The sequence below is a fragment of the Leptidea sinapis genome, chromosome 16 (assembly GCF_905404315.1).
Source record: "Leptidea sinapis chromosome 16, ilLepSina1.1, whole genome shotgun sequence".
NCBI lineage: Eukaryota > Metazoa > Arthropoda > Insecta > Lepidoptera > Pieridae > Leptidea > Leptidea sinapis.
In genome coordinates this window covers 13439686-13466437 of record NC_066280.1, presented here as the reverse complement: position 1 = coordinate 13466437, position 26752 = coordinate 13439686, and the positions used below count along the sequence as shown (strand labels likewise).

At 35.9% G+C, this 26752-nt stretch overlaps 1 protein-coding gene across 3 annotated transcripts; it reads right to left on the bottom strand.

The window, feature by feature from the left end:
• Positions 1 to 308: 308 nt before the first annotated feature.
• Positions 309 to 26752, bottom strand: LOC126968789 (histone deacetylase 6). 3 transcript variants are annotated; one of them, XR_007730292.1, is made up of 21 exons: positions 26531 to 26752; positions 26322 to 26453; positions 25369 to 25458; positions 23627 to 23757; positions 22083 to 22266; positions 19917 to 20119; positions 19040 to 19108; positions 17591 to 17783; positions 16376 to 16435; positions 14731 to 14924; positions 12631 to 12884; positions 9694 to 9775; positions 9016 to 9162; positions 8519 to 8642; positions 7863 to 8090; positions 7342 to 7467; positions 6745 to 6874; positions 5056 to 5579; positions 2884 to 3045; positions 1587 to 2428; positions 309 to 1334 (listed from the first exon to the last, which is right to left on the bottom strand). XR_007730292.1 is itself a non-coding variant. In XM_050813883.1 (20 exons), the coding sequence occupies exons 1-20, from the start codon at positions 26531 to 26533 to the stop codon at positions 2207 to 2209; spliced, it is 3258 nt and encodes a 1085-aa protein (XP_050669840.1). In that variant the 5' UTR covers positions 26534 to 26752; the 3' UTR covers positions 309 to 2206. The 3 variants fall into 3 exon arrangements, 2 of the variants coding, with proteins under 2 accessions (XP_050669840.1, XP_050669841.1); XM_050813883.1 differs by having other exon boundaries at positions 309 to 2428; XM_050813884.1 differs by lacking the exon at positions 16376 to 16435 and adding an exon at positions 16276 to 16335 and having other exon boundaries at positions 309 to 2428.

The window sequence follows — 26752 nt, the reverse complement described above, 5'->3', positions numbered from 1 at the left end:
CAAAACTGGGTTACTTTTAATTAATACTACTATCGTATATTTTCCTCAAAACCAGTTATTTTTAATTCATCATCATATTATCATAAGTCACCATGCCTTTGACCTCGTGAAGAAAAATCAGCAAGTGCTGCCGCAATTCAGTAATACTTACGCTTTTCAATTCCTTGGGTTTCGGGTTTCATTTTACCAAACCATCCATTGTACCCACAGGTAAAACTGTCCGTTACATCGAATATCATTTTTTCATTCCAGTAAGATGAGCTAAGGAATTTTGAAGGTAAAAAGTAGAATAAACAATAAAAAACAAGTGTTAGTACATTTTTTATTAATTACAATTTTTAGATATTTTATACGTCTAGATACTTGCATATTCTCTTGCTGTTAGACAACCGATAAAAAAAGGCCAGGAATATTAGTTTAGTGTGCGTGACAAGCTACGTCTTACATTCGCGATTTGTATGATACTTTGTGTTTGTGTGCGTGGATCGCTCAGAATAGAGTTTAGTTCTAAACTCGTTTTTTTTCGACGTTTTCACAGCTGTCATAGTCTATCTAGATGTATAAATGATATAAGGTATATTTATATATGTGATATTGTCTGTTGAGCTTAATTTGGCACATATTTAATCAATATAGGAGTAAATTTTGTACATCAATGTATGTGTCAAATATCAAAAGCAAAAATATATTTCATAGATATGTTTACCTATATGTTTCAATTATCTATTCTACTACAATTTCAGTATATCAAATTATAGTGTTGCAGTAGCTACAGAGTTAATTAAATGCAATTTTTTTAAAGATTTTATTGTATAGATAATAATGAAAATGAAGAGGATAAATTCAAAATACTAAACTAATTTACCCGAAATTAAGCTAAATATCCCCAATAAACAAAAGTATTTTTAAATACCTACAGGTATGTATTTCTACTAAACTTAAAGTGGAAACTAATGACAAATGCAAAACATCACAAAAATTATATAAAATTATTATTAAAAAATACCTCTACTCATCTTTGATTATTAACCTGTCTAGCTAGAGAGTCTAAACTCTTAGCACCCACTATAACTTCAGTCAATTCTTGACAAAAGCCAATTTCGTTCCGCCCGCCCAGTGACACTGGCATTATACGGTAAACAAGCATTCTGAGACATAAAAAATGACGATTTCAGCTATTTAAGTATGCATAATGCAGCTATATAATTACAAAGGATGATTGAAATGGGTTTAAAAGAATCTTTTGAATTCCGTAACACATGTTTTGTTATTATTTTTAAAAAATTTCTTGGATCATGATGTTGTAAAAGTGTATACATAGCCTAACAAAAGGCCTACTAATTCAACAACGCCACGTAACCAAATGGCCCAACGGTAGACCAGTGCTGGTTTTGAAACCAGCAAATATGCTAAGCTAGGTGCACTTTGTAACATATTAATATTGATGCTTTTTTATACATTGTTCGTCTCTTTCTTAAAAAAAAGTATTTTGTATTTATGTGTACCATAATATTTAAAAAAATATTTCTTCTTTCTAACTTGACTCAACCGAAAATATCCTACAGGACCTAATGCTATGAAAATACCTAAAGTAAATTCTAAAATAATAATGTAAGCCTGAAACTTAACTTTGTGTGCCTATTGTTTTTATTGCGATTGCAGCGCCACCCTCTATCTAGACAAATTCTTAATCAAAGTTATTCCAAGATTATTGAAATATAAAAGTGTTCAAAAGAGTTCCAATGGATAAGATTTCAATTCTATCAAGAGTTACATTGGATAAGATTTCAAAACTAAATAAAAATACACACTTTGGTTATTTGCATGAATAACCGGCCCATCTTAATAATGTTAAAAATAATAGTAAAGCCCAAAAATAAATATTATTAAAAATAACTTCACAATCATTAAAAAATACAAAATTATGAACAATCCAAATTATATAAGTAGTTGCGCTCAATTATTTTATAAATTATATTAGTTCCGATGACATCTTTATTCATGCCTGTAATTATTATATGTCCCTGTGATATGAATATACCTTTATTAGAATTTAAGTAAGCATTATTACAGTGCAGTTCTCTGAAAATTTTAATTACATTATATACAAGATAAAAATAAATATTTAAATATCCTAAGGATATGTATTTTAGTAAGTTACATATTTTACAAACGAGTCAAGTGGTTGCAGCTGTCACTGTCAAAGTCAATGCATGTCGATTGTGTCACGGTAACACCAAGGCATGTCTTCGCCGAACTTACATCTGTGTGCATTGTTCTTTGCGTCATATAACAGTGGATTGTCAACGTACGCGTCACAAGGATAGCACCATACAGAGAGATCTGCGAGCGAAAGGGACAGGGGATGATGTGTCGCGGAGTAGTGCGCCTGCATGTGGCCGTTTACAGTCGGCCGTCCACAGGCGGTCTGTGGGCAAAAAAAACCATTTTTGAGTTTTTATATTATTATTTAAGTGATGCTCTTTCAGGAATTTCTTCAGTTATAGCAATTATGAAAGATGGACAAAAACAACATATCGTAATTATTCTTTCCGATGGAATACTTATAACGTTACTCGAAGATATTTGCACTACCTTCGTTCCTAAAGAAAATCTACACATCTAATATATTAGACGGTTTTCAAGAATTCTGAGCGATACCACTTTGGTATCGGGTGAGCGTATCTGGCCATCAGACGAATGTCTTGATCGTCTCGTCGAACATAGTAATACTCGAGCGCGATCGATACAGTTCTCGATCAAAGTAGTGTAAGCAAGACAGCATCGCTAACTGTACACTGACTAATGCAAAGCTCGGGTCTCGTATCTAAGTGATTGTATATAATTCTAAAGCTTCACACACTATATGGTTTGAATACCCACCACGTAGCAGTGCAGGCACACCCAGTTCTCGAGCGTGTGGTCACATTGCTCACACTTGGCGCCTGGCCGGAACGCCACGTCACTCGGTATGGCGTACAGCGTCTCGAGATGTGGACACGAGGCCAGCGGCACTACGGCAAACATCTCCCCGTCCGCTATCGCCTGTGTTGCCATATTTACAACTTTAACCTTTTATCATGATGTTAGATATTCTTGTATACAAAGATACGTAGAATAATTTAACCTCTGTATATAACATTTGTCTATACCCATGCTTTGAGTCCTCCATTAAAGATTCTAAAACAGGTAGCTTATTGACAACATTAAAACACCCAATGTACTAATAACCATTACATCATCCAGACGAGTGTTGTAATGAAATTCAGTACAACATTACATGGTCACTAGAACTGGCTTCTTTAATGTTAGCAGTATGCTGTTTCAGAATCATTTAGGGGATTCATATTCTGGGTGTAGATAAAGTCTTGTATGCAACTGTTGATAATTAGGTATTAAAACCCACATTCGTGTTTTAATACCCCTTATTACACAACAGTTGCATAAATAACTATAAACTTGTAGCCAGTTACAGTCAAAGTCAAAAATACTTTATTGACATAAAATCAACAGATTGCTGGTCAACGTCAATCACCAAAAATACAATTCAAATGCATGTTAATTTCACAAAGTATATATTTTAAAAATAATGTAATCCAGTAAAACAACACATGGCTGAAAACCATAAAATCCATAAAAAATAAAAACTATACTTAAACTTTCAATTCCACATTGTAATATCGTTTACGTAATCATCAATGCTGTAATAAGAAATAAGTCTGCGTTTAATAAAAGATTTAAATTTATTTATTGATAATTCAAATACACTTTTTGGTATTTTATATTTAAATTAGAATGTATTATGTACGTGTAGGAGATGGCTATAAATATATGGGCCGTACATGGTCATATTATGAATTTCTTCACGTACAACTCTTTTTTGAAGTATGAATATATTATATACTCCCGCTGCACTACCCCATAATATTTTTTTTTATGGAATAGGAGGACAAACGAGCGTACGGGTCACCTGTTGTTAAGTGATCACCGCCGCCCACAATCTCTTGCAACACCAGAGGAATCACAGGAGCGTTGCCGGCCTTTAGGAAGGTGTACGCGCTTTTTTTGAAGGTACCCATGTCGTATCATCCCGGAAACCGCACAAGGAAGCATAATATAATGTCATACGACGTAATGGTATGAAAATAGCTTAAATAGACAATTTTTACTATATCTACAATCACAGTAACGGCACAGTGTCCGCAGTTCGTTTCATGCCAGTTAAAAAAAAAGTAGGTACAATATTTTATACATCTATTTAACCCGGGTTGACAAAATTTTATAAATCCTACAGTTACGGTAGAAAGTACGTTTTAAAAATAACTGTTCACCGTCTATTTACGATGACACCTATTTTCGCCATCAAACAGTCTTTTTTTCATCATCAACTTTGTCCCTTTCTATCAAACCTTATTTTAACTTGAAGGAAAGGGACAAAACAGGTAGCCAAAACAAAATAGCGCATGGAGTTACTATGAATAAGACTGCCAGTGTTTCTTGATGTTTAAAAGTTAAATTATTCATTTTAGTTTCCTAGATTAACCCCCTTATTCATAATGGTCCGCTAACTTTAAACAGCCGCTTATTTTTTCTCATTCTGACTTAGGTCAATAGTAGAAGACAGAGTGAGAATTAGCAATGCTTTAAGTTAGCAGACTATTATGAATAAGGGGGCAAATGTTTCGATTTTAAAGTAGCTATTATAATATTTATTTTAAAGTAAACCATGTAACGTGATTTAATGAGATTTGTAGGAGCCACTTGACCTGCAAATATTAGTAACCATAATGCCTATAACTGTTTACTAAATGTGTATTCTCCTAAGTAAATTACTCATCATTTTGATATTTTTACACAACACTATATTCATATCGACGGGACATTTTTTTAATAACCTAATCATAGACAAGCTCATTCACTGTAGTAAAGCGTGGCCGAGTTTAAATAGTTTTGTAATATAAAAAATAAAAATAAATAATACCACAAACTTCAAAATGGGCTCAAGAGAAAATTCGCATGTACCTGAAGAAACAAACAAAAGAAAAAAAAGCTCACCTGCATATTATCAGCCAGAAAATCCACTAGTGTCTGCTTCCCGCCTGAACCACCAGCATTTGGCTGTTCATCTTCTTTCCCAGGGTCAACTTCATTCTCCTTTTTTATCTCCTTCTCCTCTCCAGTCTCGTCCTCGTCATCAGTCCCGCAGTGAATACCGTCCGAACACTTACTTAAACTAAGCCTCCCCATTGCACTATCTAAAGAATCTGCCTTTGCTTCAGATTTCTCCTTCAAAACATTTTCTATAGGAAGCGCTAATTGGAACTTAAGGCTCTTCCAATATTTACTATGTACTTGAATGACGTCATTGATAGATTCTACGGCGGAAGGATGGCAAGTGATATTGGGATCGTACTGTCGTAGTATCGGATCGCCGAGCAAAGCTTTGGTGCACATTGTCATGGCATACGAGGAGCTGGTGATATTGTATCCTCCCTCTAGGCAGAGTACGACCCTCCCTCCGGCTAGACCACGGAGCATATGCGTCATTATGCCGTAGCATTCCGGTGTCACGTTGCATTCTGTATTAAGGAATCTAGTATGTATTTATAAATTAAAAACGCGAAGATGAACATTTTTACCTCACTATGTTTCACAAAAATGACTGATATGAAAATAAAAACGTTTATTGAACTCATACGATTGTTTAACAATGGCTTACGTTCAGTCTCAGAGCAATTATCAAGCCTAGAGAAGTAACAATAAGTTGAGCACTGACATGACTATTCTAACTTACGCGAAAGGGAATGCCCTGAAAACAGACAGCCATATCTCACCTTGTCTGTCTTGAAATGGAAAACAATGACTTGAGGCCATTATATTTCATTCTGACCACCAGTCTGGTGACCATTGCGTGAGTTATTTAAATACTGTTTTAAAACGAAAAAAACGTGTATTTTTGTTGATATTATATTTATGCCATAGCAGTGAGAGCTCAGATGAAGACTGCAATTTACCCAACAGCATGTTTCTTTATTTCTTATATTAACACTTTTTTATTTATCGATATTGTCGATATTATATCGGCAAACACAACACACACAATCTTCTCTTTCTATCGCAGTATGTGTATTTGATGAAAGAGTGCCACTACTATAGTATATTTCATTACGAGTGCGGAAAGCCTGTCACTGCAAAGATTTCCGACAAATGTCTATTGTCGGTTGAATGTCGGAACAAGTTGCAACGACGGTTCCGCACGTGTACTGTACAATATTTTTAATACAGTTGCGAAAAAATGAAGCAATTTAATAGAATAATAAAAACACAATAAACTCAACTACCTAATCATTTAGTTCTTATAAAACTTATAAGAAATAAAACCTAGCCTAACTCATTGAATAAAATCATTAAATCTGTTATTGAAACAAATTAGAAGCTTCTTTTTAGAAATATTTGCATGAATCATGAAAACTTCTATGCATTTTTTTTTGTAAAAAACATCGTGGTTGTGTTTTCCTTTTTAATAGACATTAATTTGAAAGTTGGGAAAGAGAATGCACGAGTTCGGAAGAGGTAAAGAAAAAGCTTTAGTATGTAATAGCCCATATCTCGAATGCTATAAGTCCCTTCAATGCGCCACTTTTTGAGCAACTGTATTAAAAAGATTATTTCAATTACTCTCTCAAGGCTTTATATTATTGCTCCGAGAGTTCAGGCATACAATTTGTGACTGGCTATACGTACTGCCGAGAGGATCGTTGATGGCCGCGTCGAACCCAGCAGACACGATCACCAGTTCCGGGTTGTACTCGTATGCTATCGGCAGTACCACTTGCGTGAACGCTGCCAAGTACTCCGCGTCGCCCATGCCGCGCTGTAGGAGTAGATCGAGTTATATAACTGTCAAACTAGTTTGGTATCATTTATTTTTTTGTGAAAATAAGGGACGAGACGTGCAGGAATTTCAGTTGATGATAATTGATATGTTCTACCCATTACAATGCAGTGCCACTCTGGATTCTTGAAAAACCCAAAAATTCTGAGCGGCACTACAATTGCGCTAGTCACCTTGAGACATAAGATCTTAAGTTTCATTTGCCCAGTAATTTCACTAGCTACGGCGCCCTTCAGACCGAAACACAGTAATGTTTACACATTACTGCTGCACGGCAGAAATAGGCGCCGTTGTGGCACTCATAATCTAGCCGGCTTCCTGTGTAAAGGAGCCTCCAACTGGTAATGTGTCCTACGTGAAAACGATTTACAATAACATAGGGGAATATGCACATATTTTTTAATATTTTAGTATAGTATGTTCATTGTACATAGTGTGTACGGCACCTTATTCCATGGTACATTCACGTTGAAGCCCCGCGCAGTGTGTGCGCCCACCGCCGTGACGTCAGCGTCGCGCGACTGCGGGAAGAACGCGCCCTTGTCGTAGCGGTGGATCGACAGGTACAGAATCTGTGTACCACAAATTTGTTTTTATTAAAAATTATTTTACTATTTATATACTTAGTCACTAGCTGTCTGAGTAGATAAGTATGCAGTTCCATAGATTAAAAACTAAATGAAGTGTCACGCACTTCGTTTACTTGAGTATACCATAGACAGTATATTCTATCACAGACCGTGGTTAACGTACATATTAAGCAAAGAATAGGATAGCAAATAGCCAGGTTTTCCCCCACAAACCATATGTATTCGTTTTGAAAGTAATAAAGTTTATCCCTCAACATGTATTATTACCTATATATATATAAGGCTTAATATTGTAAATTGCTATAATAAGTAATTTTGTAAATATTTTAATAAGCAAATACAGAAATTTGAAAATATTTTTTCAGTCAAGAACATACCCTGCTATCATCGTAAGTGAGGTCCTGCGTCCCGTTCCCGTGGTGCACGTCCCAGTCCACCAACAAGACGCGCCTGACGCCGTGGTGGGTGACGGCGTGGGTGGCTGCCACCACGGCGTTGTTCAACAAACAGAACCCGCACGGAGTGGTGGCACCAGCATGGTGGCCGGGAGGCCGCACCACGCATACTCCTGCTCCGCAACGACCCGATAACACAGCATCCACCATCTACAATATTTTCTGCCATATGAAAACACACACAGGATGCCGGCTAGATTATGGGTACCACAACGGCGCCTATTTCTGCTGTGAAGCAGCTGCAATAAACATTACTGTGTTTCGGTCTGAAGGGCGCCGGAGCTAATGAAATTACTGGGCAAATGAGACTTAACATCTCATGTCTCACGGTAACGAGCGCAGTTGTATTGCTGCTTAAAATTTTTAGGCTTTTCAAGAATCCTGAACGGCGCTGCATTGTAATGGGCAGGGCGCATCAATTACCATCAGCTGCACGTCCAAAAAAAAGTTAACAACACATTATCCTTAACAATCACTACTGGCTACTGTGGATTCATAAAAAATCCTTACATGAAAGCATTCATTAAAATACAGATATTTCAGGATTTAGGATAGGTCATATAAGTAAGTTGTGTGACCTGAACAGCACAGCCGGCAGCCATGGCAGCGCTCTCCAATGAGTCGGGGTGGAAGTAGACAGAGTCGAAGCTCTCCTTCTTCTGGTTCAAATCGCGGAGCTTCATCGTCGAGAAGTTTTTCAATCTGTGATTAAAATTTAACATTATTTAATATTATTTCAGTAGAACAGGAAAACCATAAAAAATCTTCACCATAATTATTATAATGTTTCGGACTCACTATGCCATTTTTTTAATAAGAGGGTTTACCAAGGAAATCCCAAAATAGATTTAATTGAAACCCCATTCCTACTATCTAATTGGTGAAATTGAAATTCTTTATTGTCCGTCAACTTTTAAATAAGAACAGTGTGTCCATGTGTCCGTCCATGAATTACCCAATGAAATGTCCGCAAATCATGCCCGTAGATATTGTAGGTATCAACTAATATTTACAATGTCATTCAATTTTTACAAAAATATCTCAATAATAACCAAAAACGATAAAAGTTATATACCTTTTAAGATGTTCTTCATTATGCACCCGGAGAATCTGGTCGTCCGTGCACGGCATGGGCTGGATGATGTGCAGCCGCGCCAGCAGACCAAACTCCCGGTGTCTTTCGTGCATGCGCAGGATTCGATCCGGACATTCCACGTGGCCTCTGGTGACGTCATCATGACAGAAACCATAGAGAGCAACAGTTTAGATGACATAAAAAAGACAGCAATTTTCATATTATTACCATAATAATTTATTTAATTTATGGATATTACAGAGGAATTACTTAAAATTAATATTTTCTCTCTTGGATATAATCTTAGGTGATTACATAATAATTTTACCATGGGAGGCTCATTTGCAGAGGATGCCGGCTAGATTGTGGGTACCACAACGGCGCCTATTTCTGCCGTGAAGCTGTAATGTATGAGTGTTATTGTGTTTCGGTTTGAAGGGTACTGTAGCTAGTAAAATTACTGAGCAAACGAGACTTAACATCTTATGTCTCAAGGAGACGAGCGCAATTGTGGTGCCGATCAGAATTTTTGGGATTTTCAAGAATCCTGAGCGGTACTCCATTGTAATGGGCAGGGCGTCTCATCCCTTATTGTCAAAAAAATAAACAATTATTTTATAGTTCACTTGAATGCGTAACGGAATTCAAATAAAGTTGGGTGCATTTAACAATACTTACGGTTCGCATATATTCTCGTGTTTCAACATTGCACTGTCATACACATAGCCGACAGCGTGTTGCGGTAGCGTCAAGTCCGTCACTGAAAGATTTTAAGAAATGCAATAGAAATTTTGGCTGTCCATATCACAACAATGTACCCAAATAATACCCTTCTCATCTTCTCACCTTTTAACTTTCAAGAAGAAAAAAACATTTATTCACTTAGGTCAGTCAGTGGTCGGCAAAGTGCGGTTCCAGAGCCGCATGTGGCTCTTTGCCTACTTAAGTACGGCTCTGACACGAATATCCACGGAAGGTGCAATAATATTTTCATTTAAAAAAAAACTTGGTTGGAAAAAAATTACACCTTAATTTGATAAATTAAAATTCGCTCAAACTTTCCGAGGAGATGCAAGCATATTGTTTACTTAATAATTAAGTATGAAATTTAGTTTTATTTAGTGTAATATAATGTATAAATATAAGTTTACTAAACAAGCAAATTTGGCTCCCAATTTATTTTTAATTGTTGTAATTACCATGATGCTAATATAACCTGATCCACATTGAAATTAAAGACTTATTTCGCGTGCGATCGCCCGGGCTGCCAGGCCGACTAGATAATTGGTTTATAATCCGATTCACTAGAGACAATAACTTCCTTACTTTTAGTTTTAAATATTGTTTTGTATAACTTGCAATGAGCGATTCTCTCCTAACACAGATTATCTAAATCTACCAGGAGAGTTTTATATGTGATTGTAAATGACTGTGTACAAATAAAGAAATTTTGATTTTTTTGTAATGTTCATATTTGGCTCTTTGGGTAATAAGTTTGCCGACCACTGACTTAGGTCAAAATAACACTTGTAAATGTCAAAGATTTTACCACATCTTCGGTAAAGTTATGCTTTAATGAGACGAAATGGCAATAAACTCATTGCCACTCTTTCAAATCTATATTTACAGTTTTAGCATTTTACATATATTACATAAGGCCCCCACAAGATGGACCGACGATCTGGTCAAGATCGCCGGAATACGTTGGATGAGGGCAGCGCAGGTCCGATCGTCGTGGAAATCTTTGGGAGCGGCCTTTATCCAGCAGTGGATTTCTTCCAGCTGATGATGATTATATATACATATAAATAAAATTGGAGTGTCTGTTTGTAATATTGAAATAACAGTATTTTACTACATGTATATGAATATATGTACGCGCTCATACACCAAATTAACATTTTCTGTCTGTCTGTCTCTTTGTTCCGGCTAATCTCCGAAATGGTTGGACCGATTTTGACGCTTTGATTGGCAGGTAGCTGATGTAATAAATTTATTTTAGAAAGATAAAGTAATGTTACAATGTCCAAGAAACGGCCTAACTCTAAAAATGATTTATATGGCAAAACGACGTTTGCCGGGTCAGCTACATACATTTATAGAATGTATGTAAAATGATTCACAAAAATGATCATTAAAAACTCATAAGATACAAGTGCAGTAGATGTATCAATCCTTATATACTGACTAGCTGACCCAGCAAACGTTGTATTGACGATATTAAAATCGCGATACAAAATGCTGACTCATAATCAAAAAAATAAAAAAAACATCGTGTGGACCACCCTTAACATTTAGGGGGATGAAAAATAGATTTTGTCCGATTCTCAGACCTACCCAATATGCACTCAAAATTTCATGAGAATCGGTCAAACCGTTTCAGAGGAGTTCAATGTTTAACCATGACACGAGAATTTTATATATTAGATAACAAGTAAAGGTATTATTATGGGAGCAATTATATTGCGTGTTATTATTATTTTATTTATTAAATGAACACACACGTAGAGCTATCTAACCTTAATAGTAATAAATAGTAGTTAAAAAAAAATAAAAAAACACGCTTTTTATAGAAAACCGAACTAGAAAATAGAAAAGAAATTTAAAACTAACAATTCCCGCCTTATAGATAAAAATTATATAAATTAACAAATATGTTATGTGGCAAATTTTATCCAGTTAAAGTATTGCTCCTCGATAAGTCTACAAAGTTTGAACGAAATCTGAACGTTTAAAGTGGTCAAAATCGCGTCGAAATGAATCTGTTACAAACAAACATACATACAGGTGAAGCTAATAAAAAAGATAATTCTAAAATTTTAAGTATATAATTGAAATTTTCAAAGAAGCAAATTATATATTTAGGGAATAAAATTTTATTCATTCCCTCACGTGATCGAATAAAACTGTACGAAGTAAGTGTCAGTGGCTACGCTAGCGCGCGGCTACTAGATTTCTTACAGGTTGTTCCGAAATGATATAATTATGGAAAATGGATTTATTTAGGTGAATTATTTATTTTATTTTCGAATAATATTTTTATGATTACGGTAAAGTAGTTCTAGCCGTGTGTTTGTTTAACGTCGTCATTGCAGTGGCTCGCTGTATATTTCAACTAGTCATTAAAATGGTATGATTATACACACACAAAATAAAATTTGAAAACAAAGTTTTATGAACGATGCGGGACTCGAACCCACGACCTCCCGCGTTCATAACAAATTGTTTATATTAGCAAGAGTGACATCTCAAGTCAATTTCCTAGTATGCAAATACTGGGGTTCAGCAACTGTAAAGTAGATCCTGTAGATGAAGCCACAACCTAAGAGTTCAACAAAACATACAAGATTTTATGACGATACGTCACTTGAACGGTCAGCCCAGTTGGAAGAGCACTCGCACGCAACGCGAGAGGTCGTGGGTTCGAGTCTCGCATCGTTCATAAAATTTTGTTTTCAAATTTTATTTTGTGTATTAATCCTAGAAATGAGAGTTATCACTTTAAAAACATAACAAATTGTTTGGATTATCAATAAAAAAAATACGAAGACAGTACCGGCCAGGCATCACAAGCAGTTCCCTTTCACAAGCATTATAACTAAAAAAAAAACTAACCAGATTCCAAATACGCTAATCTCTCTTCAATCAGTCGCTTAGTCCCTTCGTCCTGTACCGGATAACAGTTCCTAGTTTCGTACTTGGCCGGTTTGGTCTCATCGCCGAGGTACTGTACTGTGACGTTGTGCTTGACCTTGGTGACGTCACACACGTTCTTGACGGTCGTATCGGAGCTGAAGCTCGGCTGGTAGTTGAAGCAGCGCCAATACTTCTTGTGGGTATAGATACAATTGAGGATCGATGTCCGAATTCTGAAACGAAATGATGGCTCTCACTTAATCAAATAGTTTACTTATAACGGGGCCACTACAGTTTATGAATTTCACCATGAAGTGTAGAGCCGTTAGTGAATCTTTGCAAGGCTCAATGTTGTATTTTATCACAGTCGTTTCAATATTTGAGTCAGTTTACACAATACGTTAAAGAGTTGAAAAAACATTTTCACTTATTTGTGATTACAAAATCCAAAATAATCTCGAACTCGATGAACATAATAATATATCAAAATAGCTGCTTAAGGCTAGGGTTACTATGGATGCGAGTTCTGACGGATTCGTCAGAAGAAACAAACGCCTGGTATCCAATGACAGTGTTTACACTGGCAACGACAAACGCGTCAGAACATGCACGACGTCGTCAGAACCACTCGAGCGTTCAAACGGGTTTGATTTTTTCGCACGACCTGCGTCTGCGAATTTCGAGTGATTTGGTTTCCACCATGGATAACGATAAATTGATCAGTCTCGTGTACGAGAACAGGTGTTTGTGGGATATGAGGGACAAAAATTATCACAACAGAGATATTTCTCGGCAAAAATGGGAGAAAGTTGCTACAGAACTCAACACTCTACATTTGGACAAAGGAGAGTTTCCTTTGTCGTCTCTTATAGAAAATAACTCGTTGACATGCCCTGTATTTCCACCATTTAACAATAATAAATTAAATAATGGACTTTCACTGCAGAAACGAACTGACTATCAGAATAACAGAAAACGCGCACAGTGTAAACGCCCTGTTCTGACGAGGATTTCGGACATACTCGTCAGAACTCGCATCCATAGTAACCCTAGCCTTAGGCAACAAGCGCTCTATGGACTACAACATGGCACGACCACTCATAAAATATTGACTCGTACCGCCACTTTGTGGAAACAATAACCAGCTGATGTTTTCCCGAACCGATATGACTTAAAAAGATTCAAGAGCATACCTTAAAGACTCTTGACCCCTGGTTTTGCGGATATCCATGAGCGGCTGTCCCACCACTCCCTATCAGCTTCATAAGATACATAATAGCTTTAAGGGTAAATGTATACACTTCTATAATAAAGTCCCAGCCACTGTTCAGGCATTATCTATAAATAAATTTAAATGTTTTATAAAAAAATGGCTCTATCGTAACTCCTATTACTCCACTGCTGAATATCTAAATGATCGGACAGCCTAGGACTAGATTATGATTTCTTTATAGCGATAGAAATGACTGTACAATATTGTATATTTTTATTGAAAAGAGCGCAAAATAGAATGCTGGGAGAGTTTCTTGCGCCGCTTCTTCTCTCTCAGAGCGCCATTTGTTTTCGAAGCGGTAGTAGTATCTAGTAGTTATTGGAAATGACATCAAAAATAATTCTAAAGGAATCAATTTTGAGAAAATAAATGCTTTTTATCACGTGAGCCTCTCGCCCGTTTGCCACCTCTTAAATAAAAAAAAACATGGGCTTCCCCGCAGTAGGATAGCGTGTGTAGAGGTATGGCGTCTTAGCGAACGTGCACAGAAGTCTCTCCTCAGTAGCAAAGACATAAATATCGTAACAAGACACAAAATACTTATTACCAGTGGGAGGCTTTGCACAGGAAGCCGGCTATATTATGGGTTACCACAACGGCGCCTATTTCTGCCGTGAAGCAGTTATTTTTACAAATTAGGGGCCTTAGCTAGTGAAATTACTGTCCAAATGAGACTTAACATCTTATGTCTCAAGGTGACGAGCGCAATTGTAGTGCCGCTCGGAATTTTTGGGTTTTTTAAATATCCTGAGCGGCACTGCATTGTATCTCGTCTCTTATTTTCATGAAAAAAAAACATTACTCACTCGTCTGAGGGCTCTGAGAGTGGCTGCAAGGTGGGCGGACTGTGTCCAAGTAGCGTGCGCAATGTAAGCGCGGCCCCCTCGCCGAGCGACCGTGCACAATATCCTCCCTCTAGCACTACGCAGACGCGTGACGTCACACCCATTAGCAAGTGTGTGAGGGTCGCATAGCACGCTGGGGTTACTTCCATTAAACCCTGCAGAAAATTTTTTTTTAACAAAAAACCAACCGACTTCAAAAACACTATTCCAAAACAATAGATATAATATGCACTAAAAAGTATGAAAATAATTGCGTATTTTTATACAATCTAATTAATTAATCTAATTCTAGTAACGCTTATTGTTATTTTTGGAGTCGGTGTCCTCCCGCCGCGGCACCGCTCTCGCCTCCTCACGTAGCGCGTGCGACTCAAGCACATCTCACCTATAACTTTATATGTAGTTACAAAACTAACTTGGCTGAATTGGGACCACTCGGCAAGCACCAGCTTTCAAATAAAAAAAGAATTATAATAAAAAAAATCGGTTCGCCCAGACCAAAGTTTAGAGGTAACAAACATAAAAAAAAATAAAAAAATACCGACGAATTGAGAACCTTCTCCTTTTTTGATGTCGGTTAAAAATACAGTCCATATCAAATACTATATGTTATAGTCGGAAATGTTATTAGAGAACCGAATGAACAAAACAATATATCGACCAGTCATACCTGTCCCTACAGCCAAGATTTTCAGTAACATTATTTACGTTTTTCTTTTGTAGTCGAGCCAAATGTTTAGAGCTTCTATCATATTGCCAGTGTCAAAGCTAAGTTTGCACAATAAATTTACATTTTAATTTTTGGATGTAGTCTATGCTATATTACAAAGGGAAAACGTTGTGCAATATTTATTTTTATGTATTTTCTACGTTTATATAATTTTAAAATGATATTTTAGTATATTTCAACACGCACAATGTAAAAGGTTTATTTTTTTTCAGTTGGCAACACCATTTGTTTTTGATCTAAAATTACATTTCCGAGTATATTGTAACACTAACCAGAAAAGAAACAATTTTTGGAAATATCTAGCTTTTGCGTTTCCGACAAAAATTTTTAGAATAAATGTTTGCTTCGTGAGTTATTAGAGATTCCGATGCTCTCATTCAACTCACATAAAACAACTTTTTAAACGAGTGTAATTGTAACTGTGTTTTTACATTAGATTTTTAGGTAAATTTACATTTTTATTATTATTTCAATTAAGCAGACTTCTCGAGACCTTTCCAGATCACGTTTTCAGGGAAACTGCGTTGAAATGAGTCAAGATAGTAATTATCATAGTTCTCATTGTGAAGTTTAACGTCATTAATTATTGCCTCGGAGGTGATACTTGCTGTAGACAGATGGTCTCTCACCAGCGCCATTCCGTGCCACTGTTTATAATTATTGATTAAATGAGTCTAAATATGGGCGAAGTGACACATTATACAGTAACATTAACTCGTTTTAAAAAAAAATAACTTATTACTAACGAATATTAAAAAAAAGGGGGAAAAACTTACTTTTTCATCCCCTACAGCAGCGTCGTAGCCGGCAGAGATGAGAATGAGTTCTGGAGTGAACTGCAAGAGATAGAGAGTAGGAGTATAAGAGATGACATACCTCTGGACAACCGAACGCTGCGTCGTAGCCCGCTGAGATCAGCACCAGTTCTGGTTGGTACTGCATTAGAAAAATACAGATTTTCGTATAAAGGATCGACAGACGTACATGTTATGGGGAAATTACATTTTATTATGTAAATTGTTTGTCCAGTCTAGACTTTTCACAATATGGATTTTCACTCAACAATAATATCATCGAATTGTCGAAGAATATCGGTAGAATCTTTAATAAATATACATACACTAGCTGACCCGACAGACGTTGTTCTGTAGATAATAAAAAAAAATTGTTTTTTTTAGTTGTTATATTGAAATTGTTTCACAGTGGAACTGTCAAACCGTGCGTCAATAAATTCTCTCACACAAAATATGTCGAATACAAAACAATTATTGGAAATAAAAATAATTATGGGTCCCAAATCGACATAAAAACTATCCTATATCTCTAGTTGGACCAAACTGCACTCCATGAAGTAATCCTTATTAAAATCCGTTCATTAGTTTAGGTGTCCATCGCGGACAAACGTGTCACGTAATTTATATATATTAAGATATTATCTAGAATTATTAGAATCACCCGAATAAATTATCAAGTTACATGCTCCAAGCGCAGTTACCTTAAAGGAGCTAAAACAGAGTTATGAGATTATTTACTTATAAATTACTTTATATCCATTTAGTTGCCAGATCAAAATTTATTTGAAACATTTTGTCAATTCTTAAAATATTCTTACAATCAAGCCTAATGAAAAGCTAATGCTTGTTATTATTAAAATAATTTTGATTCTATTATAATTATTTTCTAATATATTAATGGCGGTCTGAGAAAGAAATGGCGCAAGTAAATTAATATAGACATTTCATTCAACTACAGTGGGAGGCTCCTTTGCACAAGATGCCGGTTAGATTATGGGTACCACAATGGCGCCTATTTCTGCCGTGATGCAGTAATGTGTAAGCATTACTTTCTTACGATATGAAGGGCGCCGTAGCTAGTGAAATTACTGGGCAAATGAGACTTGACATCTCATGTCTCACGGTGATGAGCGCAATTGTAGTGCCGCTCAGAATTTTTGGAGTTTTTCAAGAATACTGAGCGGCACTGCATTGAAATAGGCAGGGCGGATCAATTAATATCAGCTGAACGTCCTGCTCGTCTCGTCCCTTATTTTCATTAAAAACAAAACTTCAACTCCATGGTTTGAAGTGTTACCTCGTAGGCCATGGGTAGCAACAACTGGTGCCAGATGGCCAGATAGTCTGCGTCTCCCATGCCGGTCTTGTTGAGGGGCACGTTGAAATTACGCCCCGCTCCTGGCCCCGCCCCCACATAGTCGAAATTGGACTCGCGCAGGTTGGGCCAGAACGTGCCGTGCTCGTAGCGGTGGATTGAGAAGTATACGACCCTGGAGAAATATTATGACAAACTAAGTACCACGAATACTTGCAAATACTTATTTTTGGTACGTTATATAGATGATAGCAAGTTGTTGAATACATAAATGTTAAGTCTTTATCAGACGGACACTCCTGGACAAAGGCCTTCCCGATAGATCGCCATTACGATGGGTTCTGCACTGCCCTCATCCAAACCACTAATAGAACCTACTACTTATAGTTAGGAATAATTATTTGTAATCAGATACCTACATAAGTAAAATTTTCTCAGAGGCTGGCATGAGCGGATTGGGACGCTACAAAACCAACATATTTAACAGTCTAATAACTGTACATATAATAAAACATTACATTAAAAATAACAGCTTAATACAAGATAGGCTGTAGTTCGATGAGGATGCCTACACGGCATGTGTGTACTCCACGATTTTCGTATAGGTTCTGTGAGTAGCATTATAATTACAAGGGATTGGACAAATTCAAATATTTTTATTCAAAATAGGATGTGTTATCACTTGAAAGTCAAAAACTACCACCCATTCCAAAACGAGTGCCTCAGACCTGAGAAGAATGGGACTGAATTATTATTCGGTCGCTCCGTTCAGAATCTGTGGTATCATTAGTAGTAGTATCTAGAAGTTATTAGAAATGACATCAAAAAGAATTCTAAAGGAATCAATTTTGAGAAAATAAATGCCTTTTATGCCTTTTATTAAGATAATCATTTATGTTATAGTAACCTTTACCACACAAACGTTTTTTAACAATTCTTTTGTATAACGTAATACTTTTGTTTTGAACATTTTCTGGGATCTTGTTGTAAAAGCATATACATCGCCCCACAAAAGACTTACTAACTCGTCTTAGCCGAGCAGTAGGCATCATAAGTTTATGTCTGTTCCTGGTGTTAACATTATGGTTATGACAGTTTTTAGCAAATTCACTTATGTACCTATGAACATACATTACATTATCAAAAATATATTGAGATGCAACAGTCAAGATGTTAATTTCTTTGAATTTTGCTCTCAATGATTCTTTAGGACCTAGGTTATAAATAGCGCGAATGGCTCTCTTCTGCAGCACTAATACTGTATTAATATCGGCAGCTTTGCCCCATAGCAAGATTGCACATTGAAGTAGGTTGTGAATCATAATACCACTTATACCTCAAGCCTTTCATTTTTAAGTTATAAAGGTTAAGGCAAATATTGCTTTTAAACATATCTAATCGCCCGTAATGTATCTCGATCGTATAACAAACCTGGGATCGTCATAGAACATCTGTTGCGTCGCCTGGCCGTGATGCACATCCCAGTCGACAATCAGTATTCTGAAAACATTCATAGCACTACATAATTACTATACATTTCTACACAAAAATTTGGCTAATTATGAATTTCCGCAAAAAAACGCCTAATAAAATTAAAAAAAAAACTAAAGACCTACAACAAGTCGAGGGCCTCAGTACACTCCAATACCAGTGGAATGCTCTTTTTCACAGGATGCCAGCGAGATTATGGGTACCACAACGGCGCCTATTTCCGCCGTGAATCAGTTAAGTTTACGCATTATTGTGTTCGATCTGAAAGGCGCCGTTGCTAGTGAAATTACTGGGCAAACGAGACTTAACATCTTATGTCTCAAGGTGACGAGCGCAATTGTAGTGCCGCTCAGTTTTTGGGTTTTTCACAAGAATCCTGGGCGGCACTGCATTGTAATGGGCAGGGCGAATCAATAACCATTAGTTGAACGTCCTGCTCGTCTCGTCCCTTATTTTCATTAAAAAAAACCTGCTGCATTCACGGACTCCGTGTCACCTCACCTAACAGTGAAACACCAAAACAAGCCGGTTAACGTATAAATACATAGCCCCACGCACACACTTAAACTAATACAAGCCGAACGGCCGCCATTATAAGATTTGCCTTCGTCTGTGACAGATCAGTTTGCGTCGCAATAAAATATTTTAAAAATGCCTTCGTGCGTTGCGAAAAAGTGTAATACAAATTGTGGCTTTAAATTACTAATTAAGGGAGAAAACATTGTGATACTGGTATGCCTAGTAACCGCACTCACACTAGCATAAAAGTGCTTATTTTTTACTCGTCCATGGCTACTCCAGCCATTGAGCGGCTCACCTGTTCAGTTGTAGCTTGTGTACGGCGTGCGCCGCAGCTAGAGCCACGTTGTTGTAGAAACAGTAGCCGCAGGGCTCCGCCCTCATGGCGTGATGGCCAGGTGGTCGCACCAACGCCGCACCGTTCATCACGTCACCGCGTACCACTGCATCAACCAGCTCGATGCACGAGCCGGCAGCTAGCAACGCCAGCTCATGAGTACTCTGCATAAAACAATATTGCAATTGTCGACCCATATAGCCGAATGGTTAGTGACCCTGACTACTAAGCTAGGGGTCCAGTGTTCGAATCACGGTAGGTGCGCAATCATTTATATGATAATTATGGATGTTTGTTTCCGAGTCATGGATGATTATATATGTTTAAGTAAGTATATTGTATTCAATATATCGTGCGTTGTAACCATAGTTACAGGCTATGCCTAGTTAAATAAAAAAAAAATATCAGAACTAACTACATGACCACATCTATTTCTGCCGCAAAATATCCACCGTGGATTTGAACTGGTGTGTACTGGTTTGAAGGATATAAAATAATCTAAGTTGAACTATTTAATATAAGAATTGTTTAACTTGAGAAAAGCTAAGGTTATTTACTTTAATTTTATGTTTTTAAATAAGATAATGTAAGAAAAGGTTATCCCTACTAATATTATGTATATGAATGTAAGTATGTTTGTTACAATTTTACGCCGGAATAGTGAACCGATTTCGATAAAATTTGGCAAGACTACATTTTATCCCGGAAAAATCCATGGCTCCCGCGGGATTTGTGAAAAAATTAAATTCACGTTGATGAGCTCTAACTATTCCAAGAATAGGTTTAGTTAGAAATAAGATTCATATAATATGTTGGGAACGGGAGAGAAAAGGGGAACCAGATCTGGAATAGGACTGAGATAATCTTCAATTCCAAACTTGCTTATTATCTTTAAAAACCCTTAATCTAACAGCCGTTCCCAATATTCAGTCTATCTCCGGTTGTGACCTACTTGAGTTAAAAATCGTAACCATCTTTGACTTTTCTGTCTCAATAAACTTATCGACGATAACTCACATTATCCGTACACGCTGTCTGTCAATGGGAAGACGTATGTATAGCCTACCATCGATAGAAGTTTGTATGGCAATTGCAATTCACGTGTCCCAATATAAGGTGATAAGAATGACTTATCGGGTATATTGGGACAGCTTCAGATTATTGACAGCTAATTACTGACAGAAGGTAGTATTTATCTCTATCTGTAGATAGTATATTGGGAACGTCCGTAAGCGGACAAAGTCACGGACATCAGCTAGTGTATTAATAAAATCTTTTATTGATTATAGAATGTATTTTATTCTTAGTTACAATTCTTGAATATGTACTTTAAAATTTTGTGTATGTACATTAATAGTATCAGTATTAAATCCTATAAAAATAACAATTGGTTAGAGTGAGAGAGGAGTCTCCTACCGCTGCCGTGAGAGAAAGGGAAGCCAGACCGACTGGCGCCGTAACGCGTTACGTTACGAAGCGGTTTACCCTCCCATAAGGAGTTATCACTTCAAAAAGGTTTATAAATTGAGATATTTTGCACAAAATATTTGGTGTTAAACTGGACCAAGTTGAACTGGTGCTTGAGTGCGCGAGGTAGTTAACCTTTTCAGGTGATTGCAGTAATGTGTGACATCCACTCAATAAGTCTTAATCCAAAAGATAAAATTGTCGTGTGTGTTTGTTACTAAACTTCTCCAAAAAGGCTGAACCGATTTGTATGAATTTTCTGTGCATATCGGATAGGTATGAGAATCGACAAAAATCTATTGTCATACCCCTAAATGATAAGGGTAAGCCTACCCCGAAATATATTTTTTTTGACAATTTATTTTTATTTTTATTTAATTATGATTCAGCATTGAAAAATACACACGACATAAAATTTTCGCCCTTCTACAATCTAAAACTATTTTTGTAACGCGATTTTTATACTATTCTGTTCTATCCACAAATCCGCTATATGGTTGCATGATGGTAATCGAATATAATTATTATTTGGTAGGTCTGAGAATCGGTCGTCATCTATTTTTGTACCCCAACAATTTTAACTATTTTTTTTTTATTACTTTATTTGACAATACCACGTTTGCTGGGTATCCTATAAATAATATAAAGCTACCAACTTACCGGATGAAAGTATATGGCATCATAACGAGAAGATAACTCTTCTAAATACTCCATGTTATTATTATTGTTTGTACTCTCTAACACATCTATGACAGATGAACAGTGTAACTTAATTATTTCCTCTTTGGTCGCGGGTCTTGCTCTAATTGCCTTGCATTGGTCTATTAAATTGAGCTCTTGACACCTGTGAACAATGATAACATTAATAAAAATAACTGATTTGACTTTCCTTCCCATCCTTAAATGTATACACTTTCATAATAAAGTCCCAGCCACTGTTCAGGCATTATCTATAAATAAATTTAAATGTTTTATAAAAAAAATGTGGAGACAGCTGAATATCTAAGTGATCAGACAGCCTCGGACTAGATTATGATTATTTTATAGCAATAGAAATGACTGTACAATATTGTATATTTTTATTGAGAAGATTGCAAATAAAGGAATGCTGGAAGAGTTTCTTGCGCCGCTTCTTCTCATTTAACATTACTAATATAAACTAACTAGCTGCTGCTCGCGACGTCATCCGCATGGACGTTATAACGCGGTTATATTAGCCTATACACTGTACAGACCTCTTGTAATATTATGCTCACTGAATGGCATTGCTTGCGGCGTCGTCGTGTGCCGGGTCGTCTCCTTCCCACAAATATGAGCGAAGGGAACGATGGCGTCCATGCGTCATCAACTCGTGAACGTGTGCTGCTTGTGGTGACAGGTCGACCTGTTGTAGTCACTAAATCATTGTATTTGTTGGATGCAATTACTAATTATGACAGTAATAACGATCATTATGTTAACAAAGCACCCTTACACAAATAAAGTCCGGCAACGCTCCTGTGATTCCTTTGGTGTTGCAAGAGAATGTGGGCGGTGATCACTTAACACCAGGTGACCCGTACTCATTTGTCCTCCTTTTCTAAAGATCTAAAGGTTGATGCATCCAATATACGATAGTTAATATTTATACAGTTTATTATTAATTACTTTTTATAAAATAATTTATATTATTTAAACATATAGTGGATGCAGCACTTTACAAAAGTAATTTGTTATATTTTTTTTATGAAATTAAGGGAAGAGACGAGCAGGAAGTTCAGCTAATGGTAATTGTTACGCCCTGCCCATTACAATGCAGTGCCGGTGAGGATTCTTGAAAAACCCCAAAAATTCTGAGTGTCAATACAACTGCGCTTCTCACCTTGAGACATAAGATGTTAAGTCTCATTTGCCCAGTAATTTCACTAAATATATTGTTAATAATAAATTAATATAATAATATTATTAAATTGTTATATTACAGCCATTTTAAAATACTATATTTGATTGAAAAGAGTCGCCTTTGAGTTTCTTGTATGTTCTTCTCACAAGCTCAACTTTTTAAGAACATATGGTAAATACAGTAATTTAAAAGAATTTTTTGTAGATTAAAGAAGATTCAAAATTTACTAATTGAATAAAGTTTATTTGAATAATTATGCAAAAATAGAATTAATCTATAAACAAAAAGTAAGACAAATTTTATCATACTATGTATACATTACCTTCTCAGAACACTTTTCAGTCGCTCTGGATTTTCCGGATAGTTGTCGTCCCACAAACATCTGTGTTCTAACATGCGAGGGTCTGTCACCAGCCCAGTAGCTCCTTTAACTTTCATTTTAGAATCCATCGCCTATCAACATAAAAATTCGTCATAGATTTATAAATAAATAACTGCTGGTGCTTTTGGAAGCTATATTTACTTTGGCGAGTTAGAGTAGCTATTATTATTCAACACCCTGATGTTAGTTGGCCAACCATTTGTATCATACTTATAGAAAAGGCGAAAGATTTTAATGTTTTGAAGGGAAACCAAGGCTCTTGTTACTCATATGTATATATTCCTAGAGAACCACAGCCATTGCAATAATTTTCAATAAAAATTCATTCCTTTCGTTTTTTATTGTATAAAAATGGTTTAATGATATTTAGATAAATGTTTTGTAATTAAATTTGGTATATGGTATAATAATAGAAATTTGGTATATGGTATAATAATAGTTTCATTGGTTGTATTTCATAACTTCTTTATTACAATGATTTTCTTTCTCCAAACGTAAAATAGCATGAGGAATAAAATTTTTAAGGATTTTTGTTTTGTTACCCAAAGAAGTATACTTCTTTCGTGTTCGTGTGTAACTTACACATTGTAATTATTATGATGGGTACTCACAATATATATTTTATTAATTTGGTGGCGATATTTCATGAATCGTGGTCGCGGTACTTTTGCGCAATCAAAAATGACAACCCTAAATAATCCGCAAAAGCCGAACACTTGCTTAAGGCCGGTACCAACCACTCGATCAAGCTGCATAACCCACGGGTGATTTCTGCTGAACGCCAATACATCCCATGGCTTATAAGAGAAGCTATTTAAATTAAAAAGCATCCTAATAAGTTTAATAGGCATGATGGTTTTAGACTACCGCAAACATTGAATCCTGTGGTATCTCTCTGCAGTACAAATGTAACAAAAGGACCCGAAAGTATGGACGTCGTCAGTAGTTGTGGATTAGGGAATCAAAGACCAAAACAAATTAGGCGCCACATGGAACGATTGATGTACTATTAGTGTCAAGTGTGAATATGTCAAGAGTTTCTCATCGCCTCCGTAGTCCGCAGAGACCAGGATTAATGCAATTGGTATATTCGTGAGCACCCTTCATAATAATTACAATGTTAAAGTTCTGCAATTATAAAAGTTTAAAAACATATACACACACAATTATTCTACTCTAACTTTTATATCTTGTACCATACGTCGAATTTACATTATCTCATTTTGCAGCTCAAAGGTACTGAAAATTAAGTCAGACAGATTTAAATAACAGCTTAGTTCAACATATCCAAACAAAATGTATATATTTTACAAAAACGAATACTTCAAATACAAAATCACAGATGCATTTAAGAGAGAGTGACACAGTTAATGGGTAGTGCAGATACACCAAAACTGAGTGTGCTGTACGGCATTCACCGAGTTCTGACCTGATTTTGTTAATAAGATGGTTTATTTTGCATGGTTTACCTTATAGCCTTTTTCAATAGCTTTCTGTTACATTCACACTCAAATCATCCTTATTATAAGCAATCTATTGCTACTGGTAAAACAATACGCATTGACATTATAATAATTATCTGATGCATACTGCACGACGACTTTCCCAGAATGGAAAGTGTAAAATACAAAATTAACTACTTTATTTAATAACTGTTAAAAGTAATTTTCTAAGCAACTCACTATCTGATAATGATCCTTTAAAACTGTCTCCAAAACCGTCCTCTTCTTTAGTTGAGCCTTTCTCTTAGCATTGACAATCAGAGCTGACGGCTGTGAAATTAATATTGCAATTATAGTGACATGGAAATATAAATCAGTGGTAACATTGTAAATTGTCTAGTAGGAACGAATGTAAACATATGTGGCCTTATAATTAACATGGGTATAAAGTTATACCTAAGAATAAACAAAGAATGTGCAAAATGTTGACTTGTTATTTATTCACATGAAGAGCTAAACATCTTCATAAACCGGATCTCATGAGTTAAGAATGCTGATTACAAGACAGGCACACTATTACAGGTAATAGTTCCGAATATAATCAATTAATTGAACAATTAACACAAATTAACTACCTATCAGTATGCCAAATCAGAACCTGAGTTTTTTAAAGTTTGGGCAACTAGAATTTGGTTTCAATATTTATAGATTTTTTTATATAATAATGATTTTTGGACATTAATATCTAAATAACCTTTTGAGATGTGTTTATGAAATTTGGAGCACATAAATGTATCTCACAATCCAAATACATAAGCCAAGCTTAATGTTGATGTGAAATAGTATTTCGAGTTATGGGGGTCAAAAGTGGCTCTAAATGGTTAATGTAATACACATAATGCTGCTCATCAGGTCTGTTAGCTAGGCTTGACACACACCACATATCTAACTAATAAAACTATGATAGCAAACACTGAAATGACTTAACCAACTCACTTATAATACTATAAATAATTATATTGCATGGGTAGAGAAGCCACAAAGATAAATGTGACAAATACAGATTTAGTAAAATTTTATTGCAATAGAAATACACACACATAAACACTTAAGTATTACTGTATCATGAACAAATAAAATGTTCATCACAAGGACACACATTCATTAGCTTATGAAGTAATTTATTTCTTTACCCTGGCTTTACCAGCGGCTGCTGCACGTGTTTGTATTTTGGCTTTTCTTGCAGCATTTCTAGTTACAATACTCGTGGTAGCAATCTTGCTCTCGCCACCAGAATTACGGGCTTGATTTAGTATTGGAGTAGACTGAAGAGGAAACAATTAAAACGTAAAATTATAGACGGTAAAACTGATGCAAAACAATAACAAGAAATTATATTAACCATAGTTGAAATACACTCCTATACCAAACCATACACACTATTAGTAAACCACACTATACGATGCAGATATTTAGCCCGACATTGCTTGCTATTGCAATATTATTATATGCAATAATTTCTCAAAAATCAATAGCATATATTTTTTAGTACGTTAAAAATAATTTAATTTACACACTGCCCCGTGCCCACTGCTCAGTGTTTTTATTTTAGTTTTTACTTGCC